The sequence below is a fragment of the Xiphophorus hellerii genome, chromosome 21 (assembly GCF_003331165.1).
Source record: "Xiphophorus hellerii strain 12219 chromosome 21, Xiphophorus_hellerii-4.1, whole genome shotgun sequence".
Taxonomy (NCBI): Eukaryota; Metazoa; Chordata; class Actinopteri; order Cyprinodontiformes; family Poeciliidae; genus Xiphophorus; species Xiphophorus hellerii.
The window spans coordinates 18,277,326-18,304,915 of NC_045692.1; the positions used below are offsets into that span (position 1 = coordinate 18,277,326).

Here is a 27,590-nt window from a genome sequence, read left to right on the forward strand (position 1 = left end):
AAAACACAATAACATTGCATTCTTTTAGTGTAGCAAAGGATGGATCTGCAGCTAAAAAATACTTTTAAAAAGTACTTTTTTAAAAAGTTCAGCTCTTTCTGCTTGACTTAACAAAATGTAGAGATAATGTGTCAATTATTTTTTGGATTATCACAGGCTTAAGAGATTTATTATTTTTGTTTTACAGAAATTAAACCAGGTGAAGTTCAAACTATTCCACTTATTTTTATGACGTAAAGCACTTTGAACTATCTTGTTGCTGAAACGTGCTATACGAATAAACTTGAGTTATAGACAAAACATATTTACAGATATATATTTTTTCAATTATCTGAACATTTAAAAAAAAATTACAGATAATTATTTTTGAATTATCTGTAAATAATTTAAAATATATATTTTTTGGATCTTAAATACAAAATGTGTGTATTTTTGCTCACTTTTGTCTTCATTACTGCTCTGCTCTTTCAGCAAATTCTGTAAACTCTAGTTAATATAAACCAATTACTAAATAATATGGCAATTTAAATAAACAATCACGATTGTTTCTTCCCTAGTCATAATGTTGTGCCTGATTGGTGTTTTTGTTGAGTAATCAAGAATCTCACTGCAAGAATTAGCTAAAAAGAAATGACCAGCAAAAGCAGATAAAAGAAACCAAGCACAGAGGCATATCAAATGGCTGAAAGAAGGTATTTAAACAAATTATAAAAGTCAGCTTTTAGAGAAAACTTTATTTTTTAATTTGTTAATATGCTTGGTATAAGATCATGTGATATTTTTTTCTTATTTCTCCAAAGAGCTGGAACTTTTATTCATTAATCATCTGCTCAAACACAAGAGGGAAAGACAGGAACACCTACTCTGATTAAATGAGACCACATGGGAGTTAATGATGTTTTTGTGAGAGGAACAGAAGGGTTCATACAAGCCTCTGGGTTCATAGATTAACAATAACTTTTCTGTAAACAGATCAAAGAAAAATAAAATAAAATTACCAGCTTCTCAACATGGATATGATCTAGTTTCATCCAAAGGTATTCACTTTCATGGGGGAAGTACATAAATCCAAAATATTATTAATCCTCCAAAGAATAATTGTGCATTTTAACTGGTGTTGCTGCTTTTTTGTGACAGAATATTACTCACTTTAGGGGGGAGACACAAATGGTAATCACCGAATGCTTCCAGATGTCAAATTATTCACAAACGTCATGATTTCAAAAAGGACTAAACCCCAGATGACCTATGAAAAGCCTTAATTAAAACCCAATATTAAGGCTGTGACTTCCTGGTGTCAAACCAAAGCGAAGCGTTTGTTATCAAAACCGAACGATGCAGGATTAGAAACAAGCTTTAATTATTCTTTCTCAGATGGTGGAAGAAAAAAAAAATTAAGGAGCAGTATGTTCAAACATTGGATATGAAAGAGTTAGTAGTTGTTATCATCATCTTCATCATCAGGCAAACTACAACAGCACTACATTCCTGCTTTGATCCCCCCCTTAGTTGATGAAAGTGGTTCGATCCAGAGGCAGAAACCGGCCTATCAGACAACCCTTCAGATGACAGTCGCTCTCCATCAATAAGGCCACTTTATATAGAAACTCTAAATGAGAAATGTAACTTATCGCTTCGTGTTTGTAGATCTCTGCAGTGTCATCATCAACGAATGAACTGGGAAAAAAAAAAAAGCTTAAAGTTTCTAAATCAAAGAGCCTGAAGGCCGGCTTGTATGTGGAAGGAAAGTGGGAGGAGCTCGGTGTTAGCTCCGCCTATTTTAACCACCACAGCAACACAGAAAAAGCTCGGTCCATGTCGTCGCCACCAGCTGTGCCGCTGCGGTAGCATCCCTCCCCGCCTCTCGAAGCCCCAACGCAACACATAAACACACCTCAATATAACCACGTGTGGCCGGGTTGTAAAGATCTTGCAAAAAAATAGATATTTTCACAGAAGTTTGTAAGATCATCGTGCCTAAAGTCATCTTTGATCCTCTGTGGCTTTGTCAAAGCAAGTTGAAGTTCAGAGAAGTTCTGCCACACAACTGCTGCTCTGAAAACAATCCACAAAGGGCAACTACTTCTCTGTTTGTTGTTGCTGCAGCGTCGCATGTTCGGGTTTCCTTATTCCCCTTTTCCGTCAGCCCCTTCTGATGCAATCCTCTAGTTTTGCCAACCAAACCGTGTTGAGTGAATTATTTAAAGGGAGTGTGTCTGCAGGGGGTGTTGTGTATGACCGTGTGAGTGAGTGGTGTAAAGGGTGGTGGCAAAAGGAGATCTTTTAGGACTGCAGCCAGCACAGCTGGAGTTCAGCTTCCGTCGAGGGGGAACTGTGCTGGGGGAGAGAGGGGGCAGGGGATTGGGAACGCAGCTCTACTTGTCCCCCAGGATGGCGTACTGGTTGTCGAGCTGCAAGTGCTCCACGGAGGTGCTGCCGGTCTCTTCTCTGCCACGGTTTTTGTGTTTCACAACCTCGAAGGTCTTCTCCATTTCTCTGTCTCTGAAATAGAAAACGGCAAATAAAAGTCGGTGAAACCGTCAATCTGACCTCAACGTCTTGATTAGGGCTGCAACTAGGGGTAAGGGGTATGGACTTAAGCGTTTTAGCGCTATATTCTGTGATAAAAACAGTGGCAATAAGAACTATTTATTATGTCTTTAGGTGACTGTGTGGCTGCGACTGCATGACACAGCAATAATAGCAATACTGCGTTTAAAAACATACGTATTTGTAATGCACTTTCTTAAGACACCAGACGCATAAAACAGTGTGATTTTTATCGCTGAAATGCACACAGTAAATTCGCTTAACCATATTTTCAAATTTGGTGATGTTATCATGATACAACCTGTGGAGAAAATAGTAAAACTTATCATAGCGATGTGGAAATATAATTTTTTTTTAACATGTGAGAACATAAAACAGCAGTCGTCTCGTAAGAATCTTATCACAATAAATGATGAACAATACAATAAATGCCAACTAATGATTATTTTAGCAATTGATTATTCTATTAATTATTTTCATGATTAATTGATTAAAAAAGGGCACATTCAGTAGATTTAAAAAAAAATCATTTTTGTAGATTTTTTCCAAAGCTTTTTTAAATGTAATATTAGAAATACATTAAATGAGGCAAACACATTCCTTTTTTAAATAAGAAAAACAAATACTAATAAATAAGAGCATAAACATTTATTGCCTAAAATGAAGCAATGTAGTTTTCCTTCAGTGGATTTGATCCAGGTAAAGCTAAAACTCCTACTTGACGAGTTTTGGGTAAAAGATTTTTTTTTTTTCAGCAAATGGCCTTTTCTTAGTCTACAGTTAACGATTAATTGATTACTAAACTAGAAGAGAATATTTCAATAATCACGATTAATCTGATTAATTGTTCCAGCCTTATTTCTCTGCTTACTTGCGAGTCTCGACGTGCTTAGCGGTGGACAGCAGCGAGGGGAACTGTGTGTCGCTGAAGATCTCAGGCGGACCCTGGTTCTGGACTCTTCTGCTAGGGGTCAGTCGGGCACCTGGAGGACGATAGACTCCTGCAGGCTTTGCTTCAGGCGCCTCTTCTTCCTCTGCACCAATAGGGGGGGAAAAAAAAAAACAATTATCTTTTAGTATGATTCAACAACAAAGTCAAAATCTTAGATTAGACAAATCCTAAATGAAGACAATGTACTTTTATTGCTGGTTACACACAGAGCAGCTTACTCACCCACAGGTGAAGCAGAAGGAGGTGGAGCAGCGCCAGATTTGTTCCAGGGACCGGACACTTTGTCTCCGCTGACCAGAATGATCTCTCCATCTTCTCCTATCTCCTCCTTCTCATACTCCTCTTCCTCTTTTTCATCACTGCAAACAATCACAGGTTCAGCAGTTGTTTAACAGGTTATTAAATAGTGGGCTATAAAAAGCAACCTGCTCCAGAGTATTTGGTGACGAAGCAATAAACTAGAAGGCTGTTATTCAGACTACCATCACCAGGTCGCTCACTTGATGGCTGGGTGCAATTATCAAATTAAACAGATGTATTTAGGCTTTGTTGGAAACGTTTATGTTCATAGTTTATTGTTACAGTGAAAAATTTACCATTGTGATAGGAATTTTGATTTATTGTAACAACAATTGCTGTTTTTTTTCCTATTTTCTTCTCTGTTGGTTCCATTAGAGCATCAATTGATTTGCCAATATCATTAAATGCAGTTAATGTGGGAAGTTTAGTAATAAACACATATTCTATGTCACTGGTGTCCTGAAGAAGTCTGTTTTAAACTGTGTTTGTTTTTAAGGGAAAGAGTGTTTGCTTTTTCTACTTTATACAGAATAAAAAAAATAATAACACATGTCTAACTGATAACATGTGGGCATATTCAGTGGGTCATTCCACTCTTTTTCCATTTCATACTTTGCAATTTTAGATGTTTCATAGACAATGTTTTTGCACATGTTTAGTAGCTTATATTAGCTTGATCAGGTCATAATCTGACCTTTCATAGATATTGTCCGGTCTCAAATGAAATCCAAACAAAAATGAATGACATATTCAGTTAAATAATGTGAGATTTGAGCGATTTTTACCTGTATTTACATCAAAATATACAATGCTGAGGATTTAAGTCCAAGTGAACAAAGCTGTTTGTCTCAGGTACTAAATGGAAATAGGAAGGCATGAAAAGACAGCAAGCACATTAAAAAGTGACCCAGGTCTTCATCAAGTCCTGTGAATTTATTCACTAGAAATGTCCTATTTCTCAATAAACATTTTTAACAACTACCTGAATAACGTTCTAAGGAAAAAAGGATTCATCCTAAACTAACGTCAGCTGAAAACACTTTGTTTTGTTCTCACCTGATCTGTAAAGCCTGGAGCCGAAGCCCGGTGTAGTCCACTTCTTTCTGCTCAAACTCTTTCCATTCCTCGTCCTCCTTTGCAGTAAAACAGCACTCAATACAAAATTACAATTACATCACAGAGATATGAATATAAAATAATGCTCAACCAACCAGATAAAGAATTGAGACAGTTTAATTGATAAATAAATCAGATCTTCTCCCCAATCATTACAGGCAGCAAAACTATAAACTCCCATGATATAACGTAGTAACAAAAAACCCATAATGTAGGAATAATCTTGTAATTTCTTTTACCAATCAGATCCAAAATTACTTCCTATATCAAGCAACATGCAGCCTATTTTCCTAAAAAAATTTCAGTACACAATTCTACAGGTCTAACTTTTATCTTGTAGGGATTTATTAGACTTTGTGCACTATACTCTTAGCATTTATTTCAGTTAATATTGATTATTACGGACTACAGCTGATATAGAGCAATAATCATTTTCCCCAGAACATTACTCACCACAGAAATAAAAGGATTTTTAATACAGCCGATATGGTAAGCATGTCGAATCACAGTACACTGTGTTCAATCGATACTTAGTCGAAGCTCTGTTTGTATGAATTACTGGATCAATGCTGAGTGGCATGGAGGTAATGGGTCTGCAGCACAGCTGAGTCATTAACAACACCCAAGCTGCTTTAACAGAGGCCTTCGTTTTGTTTAGATTCTCTAGAGACAATGAACCTCAGAAGAAAAGTTCAGCTCTTTTGCTCCTAACCCAAGTGAGTCATTTTTAATGCCTCTAGCTAAGGCACAAAAGAGGATTAGGGACACTGAAAAAGCAAATTATTTTCAGACCTTTGCTTCATAACTGAATTTTTCCTGATACGAATTCTGTGATTTTTATTTGTTTTTGTCCTAAACCTCCTCCATATTCAGGTGTGGCTACCTAACTGCAACAGTTGCAGAACATGTCTTGGCTTTGTCTGTGTGTTTGTTGACTCTTGGAGAACAGACACCAACCACAGTCATAGCTTGAGAAACTAATCCAAATTCCTGAATTGAACATTTTCTGACAGAAACCCACTTTCTCCTTCCACTCAATTTTCTATCAATATTCTTGGGTGGAGCACTCTATAAAACAACCATCTTCTTAAGCAATAACATTTGGCAACATGACTGTGTAAGCCATAGTCTGCTACAATCCCTTTTATTTTATTTCTTAATTTTTTGTAATGTCCAAATTTTCTGATTAACTATATTTGAGGTTTTCATTTGCTATATGCTAGGTGGCATGAGTTTATTCTATATGTACCAAACAAACTAATTAACTTTACAGTGATATAATAATTTATGATGATGCATCTGTGTTTAGACAGCTCAGTTATTGCATCAAAAAGTATTAGAGGTAGGGATTACATGGGTGTCATGTCTGCTTTGGTATCCTGTCACAATGTGCGCCATTGGCAAGCATATGTTAGCCACTAACAGAGATTTATTCTAATCATGTAAAATGTACACTCGTGACACTCAAATATGACATAGTACAAAGTAAAATCTCGTTTATCAACACTTCCAGAAACACGGATTCCGTTCTGGTAACCAAATCTGACACGACACCGGTACGAGACAAAAAGTTCCCCCGAACAGCATCAGCAGCGTCGGTTACCTTCTCTACTTGAGCGTCCTGGTTTTCGTTTTTCGCAGATTTCTCCTTCTCCTTCTTCATCTTTTTCACCGCGGCCGTCGCGGGCCCGGTCGTGGTCTCCTTCCCCTTGCCCTTCTCTTTCTTCTTCTTTTTATCCCGCTTAGCAAAGAAATCATCCAGACTCTTCTCTGACTGTACATCCGCCATTTTCGCACAGAGCAACGTTAACGTTAGTTAGCTAACCCGAGCAATGACGAGAGAGAAAAGACGCGACCGCAGAGTGAGGACAGCTGGCGAGACGACTGGAAGAGATCGAGTTAGTTCTGATTTTTATGTTTAACTTTTGTAACAAGTGGATAGACTAATGTATAAGAAGTTATCCCGCCCCAATCGCCGACTATCCTGTCAACCATGCCATGCACGGGATATCTGACAAACCTGTGCCGTCTCCCGGAAAGACTTCCACTATGACCCGGATGTGTGTCATGCTTGTTAGAGAAAAGACTATAAATAAATAAATAATAATAAAAATATTATTAATATTATTATTATTGTTGTTCTCTATATGATTATTGTTATTAATAATTATTATTGCTATTATTGTTAATAATATCAACAACAATAACAATAACAACAACAACAACAACAACAACAACAACAATAATAATAATAATAACAGTTTTGTATGCGTTTACTAAAGAGAGAAAATACCCCACCCCATACACAGTGAATATCTATCTGTACATTTACATTTCTCACACAATGTAACACAAAACCCCATCCATCCATCCATTTTCTGTTCACCGTTTGTCCCTAATGGGGTCGGGAGGGTTGCTGGTGCCTATCTCCAGCTACGTTCCGGGCGAGAGGCGGGGTAGCCTACACCCTGGACAGGTCACCAGTCTGTCGCAGGGCAACACAAAGACATACAGGACAAACACACACACACACTCACCCCTAGGGAGAATTTAGATAGACCAATTAACCTAACAGTCATGTTTTTGGACTGTGGGAGGAAGCCGGAGTACCCGGAGAGAACCCACGCATGCACAGGGAGAACATGCAAACCCCAGGCCGGGAATCGAACCCAGGACCTTCTTGCTGCAAGGCAACAGTGCTACCAACTGTGCCACTGTGCAGCCCGTAACATAAAAACACCATTGTTATTTCTGTTTGCTACATGCCAGAATAATGCAAATGTCATCTATTATTTTTAGATTTTCTTTCATCATTTCTTCTCTGCATATTTCCTTGATATATGCAAGCTCACACACACCATTTCAACTCTAGTTGCAAAGTCTTAATGGAACTGAGATCAGGATTTTGTGATTGCCACTTCAGAACATTGACATTGTTGTCCTTATGCCCCTTCGTAACCAATGTAGCTGTGTGTGTGTTAGGGTTTTGTCCAGTTGAAAGACCAATTTACCCTCAAGCTTTAACCTCCTGATTGATATTTTGAGGTGTTGCTTGAACATTTTCATATATTTTCTCATCTGCCACCCCCATTCCTCCCAATTTTGTTGGTGATTTCAGGTATTCAAGCATCCCCTTTTCTTCCAAAAGTAACAATGGTCATTATGGCAAAACACCAAGTTCCATTAGACCACATGACGTATCACTAACAATCATATCCTTCGTTCCTAGATGCTTTTGCAATCTGGAATATGGTATTTTACGTTGCTTTTGGAGTAATGACTTCTTCCTTACAGAAAGAAGTCAGAATAATGCAAATGTGATCTATTTTTAGACAGAGAACCAATCTCCTTTTACTGCATTTAGTACTATTAGGATTAAATGTGGTTCTAAAAGTTACAGCTGCTTTCTGATTGCAGGCGCGAGGTATTCCCACAAATCTGAAAGTAACACACATGTCAAAGTTGCCTCTCTCCTCAGCTGAAGCTTTGTCTGACATCACACTACAGGAGTCATGGGTGGGTTTTACACAGACGCAGCTGTGGTTCACAAAAGGAAAATTCCAGCTCACTCCATCAATAAATGTGCTGCAGTCGGCATGACTACTTGGACCAGATTGCAATGGAAATTTCGTTGAATTCTGTTCAATGACAATAAATGCCATCTATCTATCTATCTATCTATCTATCTATCTATCTATCTATCCCTGTCCAAAAGGTCACCACCTAGATTTAACAAATTAAATACACAAGCTTTAATTACATTAATTAAAGTTAGTGTGTGATGTTTTTGGACTGGCAGTATAGTTCATTTAGAAATATATAAAAAATATAACAGATTTAATCTTTTCCCTATATTTTTTTCACATTTTGAAATGTTACAACCACAAACTCTTACATTTGTTGGGAGAAGGATGTTATTTTACAAAACAACACAACAAATTGCATTAAATGGAAGCAACATGATGCTTAGCTTTTCACATTTCTTATCCCCTACAGTCAATTAGAACTATATGATTGAACAAAAAGCTCAATGCTTTTGTAAACCACAATATCTGGTAATTAAAAACACTCCAAAGATAATAAATGAGGCAAATTCAGTCATTCAGGTGTTTTTCTTCTGTTTTATTGCTCAGCAGTAAAAAGTACAGTGTATACTACAGTACAAAAAATAACATTATGTTTAAACACTGTTCCACCGTGCCACTGAACGTTTTGTTAAAATATTCACATTTTGAGCGTGCAAAACAACAAGCCCAGCTGTGAGCATCTGATGCAGGAGATATTTCCATGTATAGCTGTGTCATTCAGCACCACCTATCGACCTGGTGATTTCAGAACTGATGCCTTGCAAAGCGAAAATACAAAATAAAATCTTTAGCAACGACAGAGACAGCACCCAGCATTGATTATTGATTTAAACTGCAGCAATGCAAAAGTGAAACAGATGACAGCGGGACCACAAACTATTCAATTGGACCAGTTCTTACAGGAAATATTCAGCGCACACTGTTTGCTGTATGTCAGTGTATTTTTATGTGATTCATAATCATTCAACACTTCAACAAACACATTAATGGAGACTGTTACAGCAGAGAGGATGAGCTATTTTGTTTCCTACAGTGTTGAAAAGCTCTCTCCACAACATAGACGAGAGACAGACCCACATTCAGAGGCAAACGTAGAGACAAACGGACCAAACTCAGCAAACAAAGACCCAAAGTCATGGTGAACCTTCAGTAACCAGGATATTTGATAAACAGGGTACAATTCATCTGCTCACGCTGATGTGCTCATTCAGTATACAAGCTGTTAAGTTCTCTCTATCACACCCACACTCTCACCACATGTATAAAGAGCCAACATGAGAAATTAAGACATTTACATTGTCCCTCCTCGGAAAAGCTGGTGATGCGTCAGAGGAAAAGTCATTTTAGATAAATCGAATTCTCTAAAATCCAAATACTCTTAAATATTCTGGTCAAATCAGTCAGTAGAATCTGGGCCTGCGTTTACCAAACTGCTTTATCAGGTTCATCTATAAATACATAAACATTTTCATAACATTAAAATGTTAAATGTACTAATTGTTGAAACATTTTTATTGAAAATGTCAAGATGAAGGACATTATATTTATCATATAAATGACGTGTATTATATATTATATTCATTTTATTCAAACAAAGCAGTTTTTATGAGCATACTTTTCCCAAAGGCATTTCCTGTGTGGAATTAGTTGAAGCATCAATTAAATTTAAAAGTTGCCTCTAAGGATGAGGCCTTTTTACTTTTTACTTCCAGTAAACAACCTAAACTTAATCTTGGGATAATTCTGACAAGATTCTTGATAGAATTTGTAGCATTCATTTAAATTGGTTAATTATATGACAATTTTTAAGTTTGGGTTCAAGTTTTTATTTGGTTTGAGGTCAGTGCTGTTCCAGGAGCTTGAATTATCCACATTAGATCTATTCTTTAAGACGTGTTTGGGATTATCGTCTTGTAAACACAGAGAAGTTTAAATTAACTCCACCAATTTAATCAAATATAAATTTAGAATTATGGCAGAACCTTATTAATCGCTATAAAAATCATACAGTATGGGTTAAACTTGCTATGGGACATTTAGACAAGTAGTTGTGGAAGTGAAAATATGTTTGCAATTTGAGAAAATTCACAATAAATTTAAACTTAGCCACCCAATACTTCTTTTTAAAAATAATTGCAGTTATATTTTGTATAATCATTTCAGCCTGGAAAACAAACGACTAAAATAAATAATTAAAAGCCTCAACTAATAAAACATTTTTGCTGATGATGAATAATGTGAACTTCTGATTGGATCTGTATTTTCTGAAGAGTTGATAAACACAGGCCCTGATTTTTCATCTCTGTTTTCCTCCTTAAATAAGTAGTTGCTATGTTCAAGTTCAGCAGGCTTTTGTATTTTGGAATTAATTTTCAAAGGAAAAAAAATACAAATAACAGCTTTAAAGGTTTCATAGCACACTTTTTTCTTCTAAAGCAGATTTCATGTGGCAAACATCCACAGTGCAATTACTATTAAGCCACTGTAATGCGACAAAACTCACATATACTCTGTATTATATAAAGACAATAGAAACCTTTATCACAATTAAGCCTTCTTGTAGAAAATGTACATCAGAAAAATATGCAGGTGCATCCTCGTTGTAAATAGCATCTGTTTTAGTGTCACTTTTCGTTCGGGTTGCTCTTTGTGTTGTTAAAAGTCTCTGAATATTTTATCCCGTGTATAAAATAGACGGCCGCAGCAGGAGGAGCAGGAACCGTCGCTATATGGCAGAGGCTTTGTCTCTGTTGATGAAGAGGGTCTCCTGGCAGAAAGGGTTAACCAGGACCACGCTGCTGCCACTGTAGTCTCCATTAGGGGGCAGGCAAGTGTCATGCTCCTGAAAATTCAAACAGAAAACCTTTAGTGCATGCCAAAAAAATTTTGATTTCCATGATCGAGCTAAACCAAACCTAAACCAAATCTAGCACCATATCTAGTACCAAATGAGGCGCTAGGACACAGTGAAGCATAAAGAGAGCAGGGTAGAGTATCTGTAAAAACAAAAGGAAGAGTGGGGTGGATATGAAAGGCTGAGAAACAATAGGGACAGATGACTCAGAAGAAAACGTTAACTGCAGAGGTGAAGGCAGAGGGAAGAGCGGGGGGTGGGCTGATGGTGGTGAGTCAGCGGTAATGAAGTGGAGCTGGAGGAGGAAGGAAGTGTGGAAAAAACAAAATGATTTGTTTTCCAGCAGGAATGAGGCCGTTTCATCAGTGAGGCCCAATCTAATCACACAGCGTCCCCCCGTCTAGATTTATGATCGGAGCCCCGCCTTTTCATTTACCTACAGCACTCCGAGGGAAGCTACAGTTAGAGAAATCTGCTCTACAGAAACACGTAAAGCAAGAGGAGGGGGGATTAATAACACCTGGCTGTCACCAAGGGCATGCCATACATGATCCGACCTCATCTTCTCTGTCCTGACAGCCCCACAGGCAGCAGGGCAATGCAAATGAAGCAACAGCAGAGAAACACAAGAAAGGAGACACAGAATGAAGCCATGACTGCAAAGATGATCAACAGAAACTTGCAAACAAAGCAAACAACGACAGAAGAGGTGAATTTGCAGATTTGGAATCCAAACAGAAGTTATGCATTTCCTTTTCCAGTAGATGGAGCTGCAATGCACCAAGAAGCTTCAATCTTCAGGTGGGAATTAACAACCTGAGAGATTTATGGTTTTAATTCTTCAGTTTAAAGAAGAATTAACCATCATATTATGGTAAAATATGGAGAGACTCTCCTGTTTAATTCATACTTGTAATGAAAAGTTTGTCTCTTTTTAAAGTTGTTTTTAAAAGCTAATGGGGTACTTAAATTGGACTTTGTGTAGCTAAATGGTCTTTTAATTTATTTTAAAAATGAATTTTTGAAATAAATGTAATAATAATAAAAAACTGTGCAAACTGTTCAAATACAATGAATTTCAATAATGCTAAAAGTTTGGCTTATCCCATTTTCAGATGGTGAAACAGTGTTAGCGTAACATAATGCTAACCAACATGGTGGCAAATCCAAATGCTGCTAAAAAGAAAACTAAATTTCTCAGAAATTTCCCAGAACAAATAATAAAAACAAATGTGTTTCTACATATTTTACAAAATAAATAATTATAGTGTGTAAAATTTTTGTGTGCTTAGGTAAGAAAACAAAAGAGATTTTAAAACTAAATTTGATACTAAGCCTAATGTTTTATGTAAACTTAAGAAACTACCACTGCTTATATGATATTTGGAGCTTGATTTTTTTCTCCTGGATCTGCAAATATTTACTTACACTTTTTCCAGTGTTGTGGACAAACACATTCAGCGGAGCTTATTTATAAGGAGCATTAACTTTTTGGAGAACGTTGATTTTAACAAAGCTGTTTATTTTTTGACCTGATGTCATTAAATGGTGCTCTGTGGAGGAGCAAACAGCTGCTGCAAACTGATCATGTTTTAGAACTAACTTTAATCAAAATAGCAGAAAAAATTAAGTGGCAAATCATACATCTGTAGTTGGCCCTTAGAGACAAACATTCTTTGATTCTGTTCAATACTGTCCAGGATTTTGAAGCTAATCATAATAGATTTATCAGTATGTTGTAATGCAATTAAAACAATGCTTGAAGCTAATCCATGAAAATATTCAGTCTCCTTAAAAAGAGACACTAAGGAGAAATTCTCTCCTTGTTCCTAAAAAAGTGAAAACTGTAAATTGCGTAAACACAATTCAAGCGTTAAGTTTGCTTCAGCAGGCACCTGGAGGCTTGCTGACAGGGGAGATTGGACCTGGATGCTCTTGTTGTTTCCATGCTCATTAATAGCATTCTGCTGACCTGCTGTGAAGCAAGTAAATGTCCTGGCACTTCTGAGCGTGTAGCGCTGCTGTGCAGTGATAGAGCCGTAGAGTTTTAGTGGTTTGTACCTCGCTCTCCAGAGTATGGATCTCTCTGGGCAGCTCTACAGCGTGTCTGCTGAAGTAGTCCATAGTGATGGCGTTGTTCCAGTAACTGAGGTTGTTCTCTTGATTCGTTGACTTCTTCTTCCTCCTCATGCAGCACACTGTCAACAGCACAGCTACGGTAGGACAACATAGCGAGGGTTAGTTCAGAAAACATTCAAATAGAAGCTATCATGACACTTGTCTTGATTTTTCAATAGGTTTTTTGAGATTTCTTATGTTTGCATTACAGATGATGTTACTTACAAATGGAGGAAACAGGCACACTGATCGCCAACACGATCCACACGATGTCCATCATGTTTAGGCAGATGGTCGTTGGCGACAGTTGGGGGTTGACGGTGGAGCCCAAGCTGTTACCAGCTGCCGCAGGCTCGCTGGTTGTGGCCGGTACCTGTCTGTTGAGGAAGTTCCCGCTGTCTGTGGAGGGGGCCTTCGAGCTGTTCCCCAGAGTGGATGCCTCCTCGACCCGGGCCGAGCTGCTGTTGGAGAACAGGCCTGCAAGGCCAGTTACGTGCCCCTGCTGGTGTTCCATAGGTGGGCTGTCTGTCCCATTACCCAGAACTACCCGGGGCTCCTCGATGGTGCCTGAAGAGTTGACAGAGATGTCTGTTGGTTTATGTGATTTCATGCTCGGTTCGGTGGATTTGACTGTAATGGGCGCAGGAGAAGTAAAATTTTCTGAAGGGCTGGGGACTGGTGTTGGGGGTCCTTCTGTTGACTTTATCAACAACTGAGCAGTGGGCGCCTCATCCACTCCAGGAACCTCTCGCAGAACGATGGTGTGGGGCACAAGCAACTCTGGAGATCCAATAACCTGCTCCCTGAGTTTCAGGCCCCGTGGAGGATCAACATCAGCTGATGAAAGAGGGTCAGTGGAGGGCCACAACTGCCTGGAATCGGTAAGATCCTGAGGCTTCTTTCTCTTGTCTGTATCCTCTCTAACTGATTCAAACTTGGACATAATGCTGCTGCCATTGTTTACAGTTTCAGAACTAGGCCACAAGCGCCGAGTCACATGGCTATCAGTGCTCACAGTGCTTGGTGTGACAGTGTTTGTGTCAAGCATGATGGAAGGAGGGAGGCCAGCAGTAGGAAGGATGATCTTTGAAGATGATGCGCCTCTTGGTGACCATTCCCCACTGGTGGAGCCTTCCTGATGCCAGTCCGGAGAGGGAGGTTTGGTGTGAGATAAGGAGCTGCTCTGGGTGGTTGCCATGGAGACAGAGTCCTGGGATGTGTGGCTGAGGTACAGCTCTGGTGCTGACAAAGTCACTCCAATGGTCAGCGCTAGAAATGCCAGAACACCTGCAGAAACACCAAGGGAATTCTAATTATTAGCATGTAATCAACAAGAACAGGTTCATTCAAAACTAAATCCTCTCCCATGAATACATATTTCATCATGCCTCACAGATTTAAGCATTCATTATTTCTATCAACCTTATTATTGCAAGCTGCAGCTAAAACTGACCCCCTCAGGTGTTCAGATCAGGCAGGAAGCCTCGTCTTGAATTCATTATGCTTCTCAGGATTTAATCAACTCAACTGCTGTGTCACTCACCTACTTTAATTAAATAGCTTTATTAACTACATTATTCAGTAGACTGATATCATTGCGTGAATCCTTGCATGCATGAGGTAACAGAGGATGTCTTCATCTCCAAACATTGCAGAGGAAAGACTCTGAAATCCCCACAGAGCTATCAGCTGTGGCAGTAAAGTAAAAAGCAATTATCTGGCTTCATTCTGTGAAAAAATCTAAAGAGCTTTGTGTCAAAAACGACAGGCTTAACATGCTAAAACCATCTGACAGATTTGCCTCCTCTGTATCAGTCCTGTGAAGTGACAAGCTATTAGCAGCTGTCTATAGGGATTATTGGTTCTCCCTTGTTATCCAGACAACATAAAATCCATAGGAGCGAGGATTGTGGAGGGCTTATTAATTTCTCTTCTCCTCTGACCATTTATGGACATTGCCCAACATGGATTGCTAAAAGTTGTGGTTCAATTCCAGCTTCCTCAACCAGGCACTTAATTCTTTGTTACCTGCCCGTCTGCATATTGGAGTATGAATGTGTGAATGTTTGTAAGCTTAGTCCATTTACCATTTGGAGCAGCTAGGACTGTGTTATGCATGTGCATATTTGTTTGATGCTGATAGATGTTTTTTGTTTTTAAAGATGACCAATGATGCTACCTTTAACATATTAGGACAGGTCTATGGGCGATACAAAATATGTTTATTACATTTTTTTTTGCACAAAATCACTCTTAGATAATGAGATTTTAGTCTGCTTAGTTCTGCCTTTTCTGAGCCTCCTTCAAAACAAGCTTGGGACGTCTTGTCAGTTTAAATCCAAATAAAATGATGTTGCCTCCACCAACTCAACATTTACACTCGCACATGAAAGTGACTACAAACAGATGTTCAATTGTACAACCATAAATCTTTGAAAAGCATAAGTAGAGCATCTTGCACAACAAACAAGAATGGAGCAAGTGGTTTCTGAATGGCAAGTCAAAAACAAAACACTTGTCTTTTCTAGCAGCCATTGTACAGTGCATATAGTGGTGAAACCAGCTGACCAAATGAGCTGGAACTCCTCTTGGGCTACTAGGTAAGGTGGCTGAGCTCAGCTGGGGTTGCTAGGTAACCCCTAGGTCAAATCTGACTCAACAAGTGGAAGGTTTTTGAAACGGCTCATTTTCCAGACACCAAAAAAGCATTAAGTTATTGCCAAAAACCGGTTGGGTGGTTTCTTTCAAGAGTTTGGGCCTTTTTTAGAAGCACTAGAGTTGAACACATTTTGCATAATACGTCCCCTTTAAAGTTTTTGTGGCACTAGTGGCCTTTATTCAACAGTAGATGGACTGAAAGAGAAAGGGAAGACATGAATCCAATGGTACGAGGTTGGGAATCAAACCGGGGACCACTGCGTCGAGTACGGTAGCCTGTGTGGTGCATCTGCTCTACCACTGAGCCATGTCGCGCCCCAGATGCTGATAGAAGTTACACCAATCAACCAAGACATAATGACTTCTGATAGGTAAAGTGATCATAACTGCTTATCACACAAAATTTTTTTAGCACTTGCATCCATGAATTTACAAGTAAGCTAATTTGTCCCACAAAAGCTGCCTAACAACCACAATTAAATCAGGACCTTTATGTCTCTTGGATGAGTCTGTGGCTCTGAGTGTGCACATTTTTAAAACAGGGACACAGAGTACTCAGAGTGTTGAACTGCTGAATACTAAATGCTGAATTTATCTGGAGGTATTTATTTTATGGCAGCATGATGTGGGATGCAGTGACATGTTTTGACAGTTTGTGCTATCACTGGTAATGCAGACGTATGTCATTCAGGAACAACACTGTGGCTGACTGATTCTTTTCTATTATTTATTATCTATTCTTCAGACAACAACTGAGCCCTAAGCCACAGAGGAATAAACTTCATCAGGATTCATCAGATGTCAGATTTCCACGTTTTAATGGGATTTGTTGACAGCAGGAAAAACGTCAATCACTTCCACCTTTATCCTTTTTTGTAATATAACAGGAACAATTTTAATATTCAGATAAGATTTGAATGGATTTAATATTTTCAGATTGTAAAACATAAATTTATGAAATGTTACCAAAACAGGGCATAGAAACAATACCCATTTTCTTTTCTTGGTACATGAAAGACCCATATTTCACTCCTATTTAATGCTAGTGCAGTTTTGGAAACAATGGTTGTACAGTACCTATTACAGCTTCTAATTATATTATTTTGTCCAAACACAATCCAAGACCCAAACATCAGAGAGTTTCCTCTGGCAGGGAATAAAAAGCCTTGGGTTTTTGAATCAGAGTCACTGGGAAATAAAAGGAAATACATGGGGTTGTAGAAAACTCAGAGTCTTCAGACTGTCATTTATGGTCCTCTATCTGCAACCAAGGAAACCAAGTTTATATCTTCAAAAAGAAATAGGGAGGAGAGAGAAAATGAGACAAGAACATTCTGATTTAAATGTCTTAGAATCAGAAGAGTATACAACCAAAACTAGCCAAATCAGCAGAGCGAAATGTAAGAACATCTGAACCAGACAGGAGAAACTCAATGAGGATTCAAACTCTGCTTCTGAATCGATAATCATCCTCCTCTACAATCAATCACACAGACATGCAGAATAAAGGATCAGAACAGTTTCCCATTAACCAAGTTAAATTGGTTTGTGACAGATCTGTGTCTCCAGGTGCAGAATACTAAGTTGTTGCTGATTTATGACTGTTTGTTCTTCTTTAACATAATGATAATGGCGGAAATCATTGCTGCTCTGGACAAACACAGATGATTACGAGTTTTACGCTACTTAAGATGTAAGGTATGCCAAATTATTGTCCAAAAGTATCCATAGCCCTTGAAATTTTCCATATTTCCTCACTTTAAAACCACAAAAAAGCACTTTAATCAGATTTTATATGACACAAATAAGACTTGAATTTATATATATATTTTTTAAACATTTCCTTGCACATGAATTTTGAAAATATTATATTTTAATATATTTTTATTATATTTTTCTGGTCACTTTCCTCAAACAACCCTAAATAAAGTACTCGTCAACAGATTCCTTTTAGAAGACACTTAACTATTAACTATGTGTATTTATGCTCTGTACAGCTGAAAACAAGTGTATTATTTTTATGGCTATAAGAGTAACAGAGGCTGCTATATATCACACAAATAAATTTAACAATGCATGTTTTATCTTCTGCTTCACAAATATACAATACTTTGTGCTAATCTGTAACATAAAATACCTATAAACACAACAAAACACTGGCCACGCCTCCCAACTCAACATTTACACTTGCATGTGAAAATGGCTGAAAACATATGTGCAATTATACAATCGTACATCTTTGAAAAGCAGAAATAGATCTTCCTGCACAATCAATAATGATGCAGCAAGTGATTTCACAAGGGTATTTTCCAGCAGTCATTGCACAGCGCATGCAGTGCTAAAACCAGCTAACCAAACATGCTGGAATTCCCTTGTGTTACTAGATGATGGGTGGAACTCCATTGAGGTTGTTAGGTAACAAGCTTGGCATCATTGGGGTTGCTAGGTAACGGCACAGCGCCCATCAAATGTGACGTTAACACTCTGGAGTTTCTGAATCGGCTCCTTTTTCAAACAAGGAAAACCATTAACATATTGGCAAATAACATCTGGGTGTTTTTTTAAGAACTTTTATAAATAGTTGAGATCAAAATGAAAGTATAAAAATCTGCAGGATGTGAGTTTTGCATAACAGTTCCCCTTTAAAGATGATCTCTGAGATATTAGATGGGAAAAAGAGATTTTTTTAAGTTGGCCAAAACTTGATAACTGATTGAAGTGAGAATAACTCTGTCCAATAAATGTCGTCTAAGATGTACTTCAACTCTGACTTAGTGTTTTTCAGTGACTTATTATTGTAAAATTCTCCACAAGCATAAACAAATGCAAGAAAAATACTTAACGAGTTTATTATACCAACGTTTATAAACAGATTAAACATTACATAACACCCTTGGGGTAATCTCAATCAGTCAAATCAGCAGCAAATGTTTCTTAAACTTCCTTCTTACCTTTTATACAGGGATATAATAATATATATAGCAGCTTTTTGTTGCATATGTAAATGTTAGTATAAACTTCTTCCAGCAGGTGTTTGTAAGGTAAAAAGCCAGATGAATGGAAACAGAAAACCAGGCATGGCCCACACAGATACGAATTAACAAGAGAGAGATGATTGAAAAGACCCAAGAAGCATACGCTTTATGAACATCTATTATTGCGCCGAAGCACTAACAATACAATGAGACATGAGGGTCAGACAGGGTGGGAAAATGTGTAAAGAGGAGGCAGCATAGAGGAACAAAGCGAACTATGTGAATAACTTAATAAAAGCTTGATTTGACATAGAAAATAGGATTTGAGTGAGAGGAGAATGTAGGAGGAACGCTTTATTTCATTTATCCTTGTCACCAAAAAGCATCTATTGATCAACATTTTCAGTTTCCTCACACGACCCACAAAACTACAAGGCCAAACCAGTAGATTTTAATGGGAACACTAAGCTGAAGGTAACTCTTCGTCTTTACTAGACATCTTTTTTTGGGTTCACTGGCTAATCAGTTTCTATGCCATCGCCACTATCCAGCTGATCATCTGAAAATAGCATCTGCTAAGCAAAGAGAAAACAATGCCAATGCATATTTATTCTGAGATCTTACCCTCATCTAGCTAAATAATAGCTTTAACTTGTTTTGCATTATACAACTACATAGAAAAAAAGGCGTGCAAGGCAATTTATGCAACAAACCTGCTGAATTAAGCTATTTTGAATGCATGGGAGGCCGGCGTCGTTTGCTGAAGTCCTCCATTGATGCTTTCTAGGACATCAATAAATCATGGTGTAAAGCAGGATCCTGCCCACTGATCCAAGGAAAGGCTTTGTCCCATCAATCGCTCAACATTAGACTCAATGTCGTGTGTCCAAAGTGGCGGTCACTGCATCTGACCTCACATCGGTGGAACGGTAACCATCACATTTACTCCTGCTCGCTAAATTCTTAGTTTTTGATAAATTCAGCCAGTTCGTCCTAAATACTGAAGTGCTTAACCTGATATATGGAAACTACCATTTCTGCACCAACCTCACGCTCCACTGCGTGTACCAAGAGTCTGTTTGTGAAGCGAGTATTGGATCTGATTTCACAGCATCATCAGAGAACAGCTGGCAGTAGCTCACTCCAACTGGATGCTCTACAAGGAGCCAAAAATAGACACTGGAAACTCATCCATCATCGTAATGGTGACAGTTTATCTCTGATCCTGAACTGCTACTGCTCTGTCATCCCTGCTCAGCCGCATGACAGGAAATAACTTCACTGTATGTGGAGGAAACAAAATACAGATCCACTGCCAAAGTGGCCAAGGTGACGAGTAAATATTCATTGCTTTGTGGGTGCAGAAATAAAAATACAAAATCCCGATCTGGTGGTGTTTAATTAGTTTTTATAAACAGGAGTTCCACCTTTCAGAGTGGAAAGTCTTCAAGTAGTTTAATATCCAACAAACTCATTCTGAGCATCAGTTCTGATAAAACCTTCCATCCATCCACACTTAAGTCAATTATTTAGGCAGCCATGAACTAGTAAACAATTCGAATACAGCAATAAGGATAAAAGTTGGCTTTACAATTTTAAGCCATGAAGTTATCGACTATACAGTACAGGGTTCATTAGAATATTCTGACTAGACTTTTGCAAAGCACAGTCAGTTCCCTGATATCAATCATTTTTTAGAAGAAATGATATCCTTCCTCTTTTTCTAAATGTTTTATGATTACTGTAAATCCTAAACAGATGTTCTTTAAATATTACAGTTATCTTTTTTCAAAAACGTCTGGTAACAATTGTGCCTTCAAATTAGTTTGGTTTTGTTGAAATAAGGGGGGAAAATGACTGAAATGTAAAGTTTGCAAACCCCTCTCCTTATGAAAACACAAAAATATAATAATAAAAATAATACTTTTTCCTATTAGCTTTTCTCTTCTTTCCAAGGAAGATTAAAAAATGAATAAATCCAAAAATCAATTCAGAGTTTAATCTGTGACCAAAGTAATAATAATAGTAATAGTATGTATATATTAGTTTTGAATAAAGTGTTGAACACGTAAAAGGAGATAAAACCAAAAATATAATTTGATACAAATTAAAACAATATAAAACACCAAGAAAACAAGAAAAATATTTAAAACAGACAGAGTGAATAAGTGGATCTTTAACTTTCCCTTAAAAACTTTCACAAAATAAAAAAAAATAAAAAAATCTGAATTCAGATTTTTTTTACTCAGATAATTTAACTTCACGTCTTCAGATTTTCTTGTTTGTGCTTCTGATTAGAAGTGGATTAAGACCATTGAAATAAATTCTAGATTACAGTCAGAATTATTATTCGTACTACTTCTGCATCTTCTAATCAAAAGTACAATACCATAACATCATAATCTAGAAGCAAAGTTGGCAAGATTTGAAATACATAATCAGCCATGTCTGAGCTCCTAATGAAGTCATTATGAACATTATATTTATTAAAAAATATATATTTTACATCCAGTCTGTGTGCAACCATGTATAACATCTTCTTTTAGACACCAAAGGCACCAAAATTAAAGACAGCATTGAAAGATGCCCTCACCACCACTAAGCCACATTTAGGTTCATTAATGCTGATCATATCCTCTCCACAGTAATAAAAAACCCTCTGTGGTGTACCCCTCCCCTCCAACACCTCCAGGGAAAAAAGGAGAGAAATATCGATATACAGCACAGATTTGAATACCAATGAGCCAATATCGCACCACACCGGCACACTCCCTTCTGCATATTATTCCTTTACAAAGCTTGAATTCAAAACACGTTTTTGAGGTAAAAAGGCTGACAGACTGAAATCAAAGTAGACCTTAAATATGGAGCTTTGCTGAAAGCAGTGGGAGCCTCTAATTCAAGGCTTAGAGGAAGCAGTCAGGGTGACACAGAAACAGATCAGATCCATCAACTTCAGGCAGACAAAACCTTTTATCAGGAGGGCGACTGAAGAGCTGCTGGTCAACTGCTACTAAGTTTAAATTATTGCACCTGGACAGCAATTGTGACTTTGGCTGGCTTCAATGGATACTCCACCTCTATGATCTGTAATTTGTAACATTATGTCTAGTTATAAACATACAAATAGCAGTTTTCTCTGCGTATATCATTGTTCATCACTTGTTAGTTCCTGCAATCACCTTCAAGCGTCTCCCACTAGTTTCCTAATGAGACCAAGACAATGTCGAACACCTAATGATGAAAAAATTATTTCATACCTGGAGATGAATCACTAATGCTCAACTTCACCTTAAAGGACATAATTGAATAACAATGATGGCATAAAGAGCAAGTAAATAGCAACATGTTATTCCTGACAGAAGGAATAACTGATGTAGAAACTATGATTATGATTGTCAAACTATCAGACAATCATAAAGTGCAAACAACTGCAATATCATGCAATCCTATTATAACTCATATTTGATTAATTCATGAATCACTAAAATAATCTGGCTTTAGATCTTTAACTTCATCTTTAATGCTTTATTTTTAAGAACTCTGCTCTCACAGAATAAATCCACAAGGGATCAAAACTTGATTAATTTCCCAATTAATGACCTTTAAAAATTCATCAACAGTTATTAGCCACATACCAAAATATGACAAGATGCTCAATAACTGTCAGCTTGGAAATGAACTACTGATGCACTCTCAAGTTGTTCCCATTAATCACAGACATTAGTTGCACGTAAAAGGATTATATTCCCATTTCTACCGCCTTCAACTTAATCCAAACTGCCACAAATGTTTTTTAATAAACTACGGAAATTCCCTAGATGTATTCAGATGTGAGAGGTTTCTGCACTTCAACCATCAGTTTCAGTTTTACTGTGGAAAAGAAAACATTTACAAACAAAAAACATACAACTTTTCATACATATAAATGTTTATAGGCAGAAGTGAGCAGACTAAACTGATCTTGTGGAAAAATGTAGCGTATACCACATAGAGCTATCCTAACCTGTTCAAGGAAGCATAATAGATATAAAAGGTGGCATTAAGAATTACTAGCACTTAAACTCTTTTTGTTTAAGTGCTTTTCCTTTTAGAGCCTTGATTGCATAGAAGATAATAATCTCCAGATTTGTTTCAGTGACGTTCACGGAGATAAACGTCGACGCTTCTAGAGTTCAGCTTGATGGATCCCAGCAAAGGCACAAACAGACAAATTCCTCTGGTTTGCTTATGGGTGTGGATGTCTACCATCCTGGGTAGATCAGTGTCCCAGGGGCGAACACAGACAGATAGGGCGCATCCTGTGGACGTCTGGGGCGTGCTGGAGGAGGCCTGGGTGGGTGGAGTATGAGGGCGGAGGGTGGAGGCGGAGAGGAGGAGGGGGACTCTACAGATGTGAGCTCAGAGATAAGAGGCAAAGCTCTCGGTGCAGGGTAATGGCTTCCTGTTTGAACGGCTCAGAAATTGTTTGTCAGGTTACAGCAGCTTTGAACTTGTTTATCTAAGAATCAGACAGTGAGAGAATGCAGAAACAAGAGCAACAAAGAGTCCCTGTGCTGTTTACTTGGGGAGCGATTTAGCTGCTGTCACAGCAGCAATGGGATGTGACAGGAAGGAGAGACATTAAACAGGAAGTTCTCTGGAATCTGGAAAAAACAGAGTCTGAAAAGGTGCACACTTATGGTTCTGACTTACAAACAAGCATGTTCACTTTAAAGAACCCTAATGAGCTAAAACTAGAATATTAGACCTCTTTTCACTGACTGACCCTTCTTTCTATGCACTTCACTTCCATATTGCAAGAACTTCAAAAAGTCTGGATCAATAATTCTTTGAAAGATTTCCTTCAGACTTTGGCTGCTTTCATACTTTTGTTTTAAGACAAACATATTTAATACTTCAGTTAAACTGTCACTGAACATCTAAGGCATTAAAAACTTAGAGAATCACTGTTGTGTTTACATCAACTGTGTCCAAACTTTTTAATTGTGGGTTAAAATGGTCATGTAAAAAATATTTTTTTTTTATATTTGATAAATGCTGAAACAATTAATTGCAATCAATTGATTACTGAAATAATCATCAACTAATTCAGTAATCGATTAGATCCACTGGAGTATACAGACTCTAAAACATGCCATTAAGCATGAAACTTTGCAAATAATCTATTTTAAAAGATGCCATAATTTCTTTAGCTGAATGTATAGAAAAAAATCACCAATTGGTATGTGAATCTCTAATTAAAGATAATAAGAAAGTTATTATAATATGATGTAGGAGGAGAGAAATGACAGATTACAAAGTAAATAATCTTTTAGTTGCTGTATCTGCAGCATCTCCTGTCTTTCTTCTTCTATAGATTTCTTTTCCACTCAGAGAAATCTTTCCACCTGTGCTTAGAGACATGGGTCTCAGGTGGGCCCTTCAGGTCCATCTAACCAAAAAAGAAAAACCTAATGAAAGCGAGCCTGAGGAAACCTGGGGCTCAGCTGGCCTTCCAACAGAAAACATAAAAGAAAGCTGGGATTATAATTTCAAAGAAAGGATTTAGTTGAAGGGGCAATAAAAATCTCCAAAATATGATTGTGATATTAAGTTTGGACAGATTTAACCCAGACATTTTCCTCCTTTCCTCCCAACTCTTAAGGCACTCTCAGCGGTCCGGGTTTGTCTCCTCCGAGGGATTGAGGCAGATTTGTCAGAAACTGCCTGTGGCTCCTCTGCCCCGAGGTTCTGTTCAGGGGGTAAATATCAGATATCATCAGCCATTTTAGCACACCGTCCTGGAGCGCTGGTGGCTCTCAGGCGGACCTCAGTGCTCCATATTCATGTGACATTCCATGCTGGGATCCTGCCACGGCTCAGCGCATCTCCTCCCTGAGCTTGTACATTTCAAAAAACACAAACCTGACAAGCAGCAACGAGAAGAGGCAGAAAGCACATCATGTCATGTCTGCAAACTGCAGGGTTCTGGAGGTATTTTCATCAATCAAAAACGAACTATGTTTTTTAAACTACGTGTAATTTTAATGTAAAGCAATTTGAAATGCCTTGTTGCTGAAATGTAACATACAAATAAACTTGACTTGACTTAAATTCAAGACGTTTAATATTATTACACAAAGTGATATATTTTAAACACTTATTTCAGTTAATAAGCAACAACATTTTCAATCACATGTTGTCCTTCCACTTAGCTTTCCAACAATATATTTAGATAGAGCATCCTTAAACCAGGAAAATGAATGGAACTAGTTTTCTGACACATAGAAAACGCATAAAAGTACAAATTATAATTCTTTATGTGAAATGTTTACTTTCACTCTGCCCAGAAGCCAGCCTCATTCTGCCTCATTCAGCTTTATTCTGCCTCATTCAGCTTCATTCAGCCTTAGTCAGCAAGATTCTGAGGCTCAGTACGCCTCTTAGAGCCTCATTCTGCTTCATTCAGCCTCATTCTGCTTCATTCAGCCTCATTCTGCTTCATTCAGCCTCATTCTGCTTCATTCAGCCTCATTCTGCTTCATTCAGCCTCATTCTGCCTCATTCAGCCTCATTCTGCTTCATTCAGCCTCATGCACCTCCTATCCTCTACTCACTCAGCAGCTGGCAGCGCAGGACCTGCAGACTTGTCTTCATGGTATCATGTGATCCGGCTCCTCCTCCACAGTGCTCATGGTTCTCTGCAAAAAGAACAAGAGGAAAGATGAAACCTGCCGCTAAAGTATGAAAATCACATCCAAGTCATAATTAAAGTCTGATTATTTTGTATTTATGGGAAGATTTTTACACATAAAGACTGCCCTCTTAGAGTTTACTAACTAAATCATTAATTTTCATCAAGTGGTGTTTCTTTTTTCTTAAATCAGACCCTCTACTAAATTTAAAACCACTCACGTGCTTCATGTCTGCTTTCACACTGGAACAAACAGTGGGCCATGCACTGTGGGATGTTTAGACGTTTAATTCTTCAGTTTAATGAAAACAAATGTAGAAATTCATTTATTGACTAATGGCTAGTCACTGTTAACCTAAACTCTGGGGGTTAGCAATGTAGCACAGTTAGCTGTTGCAGGAAGCTAAAAAAGATAACAAAAAAAATTGTTTACAATCCGTTTTTTGATTTTGTGATTAAGCATTTAGTCAGATAATTACATTTTCAGATTTGGTGTTTCTCGCAGTTCAAGTATGATGATGAAATCAGTACAGGATACAAAATCCTGAGCTGCTAACAGAAAGCTCGGCTGAGATGCAACAGGGTGTAAACAAGCATAACTGCAATACTGCAAAGGGCTAAATCTTAATGCGATTAGAAAAACAGGGCTGTGTGTTTTCTTCTGCGTAATTCCCCTGTTGCAGATGAGAAATAAAGATTACAAACTCTGGACATAAAGATTATAAAGAAGAAACCGATGTTGGCCATACACATCTTGAGATGACATATGAGCACAATTTTGCTCTTTGGCTCTTCAGCGTCATAGAAATACAAAAATAGAGAATTAGACACAAGCTGGTTAAGTCCCAAACCATCTTCTTACATTCATATCTTCACTCCTTCCTATAATTAACAAGTATCATCTTTTGGAGTACATTTGTAAGTTAAAAGTTATAAAATTTTCCAAAGAGATGTAGTCTGATTGATAAGCAAACAGACATGCTGGAGATTGAAAATCACAGACATGCTGGAGAGGCTTTGGGGAGGTAAACACGGAGAACGGAGGGCAGCGATAGACTTGATTTCACAGCAGAACAGGGAAAAGCTTTCTCAGTCTTCTGATGAGCAATCACACTTCAGCTCTGAACTGACGTGTCATACGAAAATAAGATAAGCTGCAGAGCCATACTAATGTGTAAAAGTCCACTTGTCTTAAAATTACAAGAAATAAGTTGTTTTAATGAGGAAAGGTTCAATAAAGTTATCAAAATATGTTTAAATACTTCAGTCCATGTGTTTTTTGTCTTCAAAATAGGCAGTTGTTTGCTTAATTGTTTCTAGTAAGTATCATCTGTAAAACTTATACCAAAGTATAAATACTCAACAATCCACATTTATTTTTTTTATTTTTTGTGTTGGACTTTTGATAAAATCATTCATTCTCATAATATTATGACATTATTCTTGTAATTAAAAATAAAATGATATTCCATCGTAGAGTTCACTTGAATGAAACAAGATGGCTTCCCACCCGAAGAGTTTTTACTTCACTCTCATGTATGGAAACCTAAGGAATGCATTGATGGAAAAAAAAATCTGATTTTCCAAAAATTAAATAATCAAAAAACAACAATTTACTTAATTGATACAATTGATATCTACAGAAAGAGTAGATATTTAAAGCAAAGCAGAAACAGTTGTCTTTCATCATCTCTGGCTATAAAGAAAGTTGTTTCTAAATAATATGATCAAATTAATGACAATCACACATCTATGCACTGTTGAAATTTTGACCCAATGTTCTTTCAGGTGAAATTACAAATTA

General features: G+C 37.6%; 2 protein-coding genes across 4 annotated transcripts in view; both read right to left on the reverse strand.

The window, feature by feature from the left end:
- Positions 1 to 674: 674 nt before the first annotated feature.
- cdv3 (carnitine deficiency-associated gene expressed in ventricle 3) lies at positions 675 to 6,962 on the reverse strand. Of its 3 annotated transcripts, none has more exons than XM_032551357.1 (5): positions 6,522 to 6,962; positions 4,859 to 4,932; positions 3,725 to 3,861; positions 3,422 to 3,584; positions 675 to 2,502 (listed from the first exon to the last, which is right to left on the reverse strand). In XM_032551357.1, the coding sequence occupies exons 1-5, from the start codon at positions 6,705 to 6,707 to the stop codon at positions 2,376 to 2,378; spliced, it is 687 nt and encodes a 228-aa protein (XP_032407248.1). In that variant the 5' UTR covers positions 6,708 to 6,962; the 3' UTR covers positions 675 to 2,375. The 3 variants fall into 3 exon arrangements, with proteins under 3 accessions (XP_032407248.1, XP_032407247.1, XP_032407246.1); XM_032551356.1 differs by having other exon boundaries at positions 4,859 to 4,935; XM_032551355.1 differs by having other exon boundaries at positions 4,859 to 4,953.
- Positions 6,963 to 9,019: 2,057 nt separating this feature from the next.
- The window catches only part of tmem108 (transmembrane protein 108), a 40,690-nt gene continuing 22,119 nt past the window's right edge, over positions 9,020 to 27,590 (reverse strand). The window contains exons 2-5 of the mRNA XM_032551571.1: positions 25,710 to 25,793; positions 13,703 to 14,764; positions 13,421 to 13,572; positions 9,020 to 11,347 (exon numbers count right to left, since the gene is read on the reverse strand). Of these exons, the coding sequence (XP_032407462.1) occupies positions 11,231 to 11,347; positions 13,421 to 13,572; positions 13,703 to 14,764; positions 25,710 to 25,749 (1,371 nt within the window). The 5' untranslated portion in view covers positions 25,750 to 25,793 and the 3' untranslated portion in view covers positions 9,020 to 11,230. The remainder of the gene's footprint in view (positions 11,348 to 13,420; positions 13,573 to 13,702; positions 14,765 to 25,709; positions 25,794 to 27,590) is intronic.

Bases quoted from the DNA above. Each gene is read 5' to 3' on its own strand.
- cdv3 (XM_032551355.1), bottom strand. From the start codon at position 6,707: ATGGCGGATGTACAGTCAGAGAAGAGTCTGGATGATTTCTTTGCTAAG. The intron at 4,954-6,521 runs GTAACCGACGCT...TTTTGTATTGAG, and splicing joins AGGACGCTCAAGTAGAGAAG to TGCTGTTTTACTGCAAAGGA. The intron at 2,503-3,421 runs GTAAGCAGAGAA...TTTCTATTTCAG, and splicing joins AAGCACGTCGAGACTCGCAA to AGACAGAGAAATGGAGAAGA.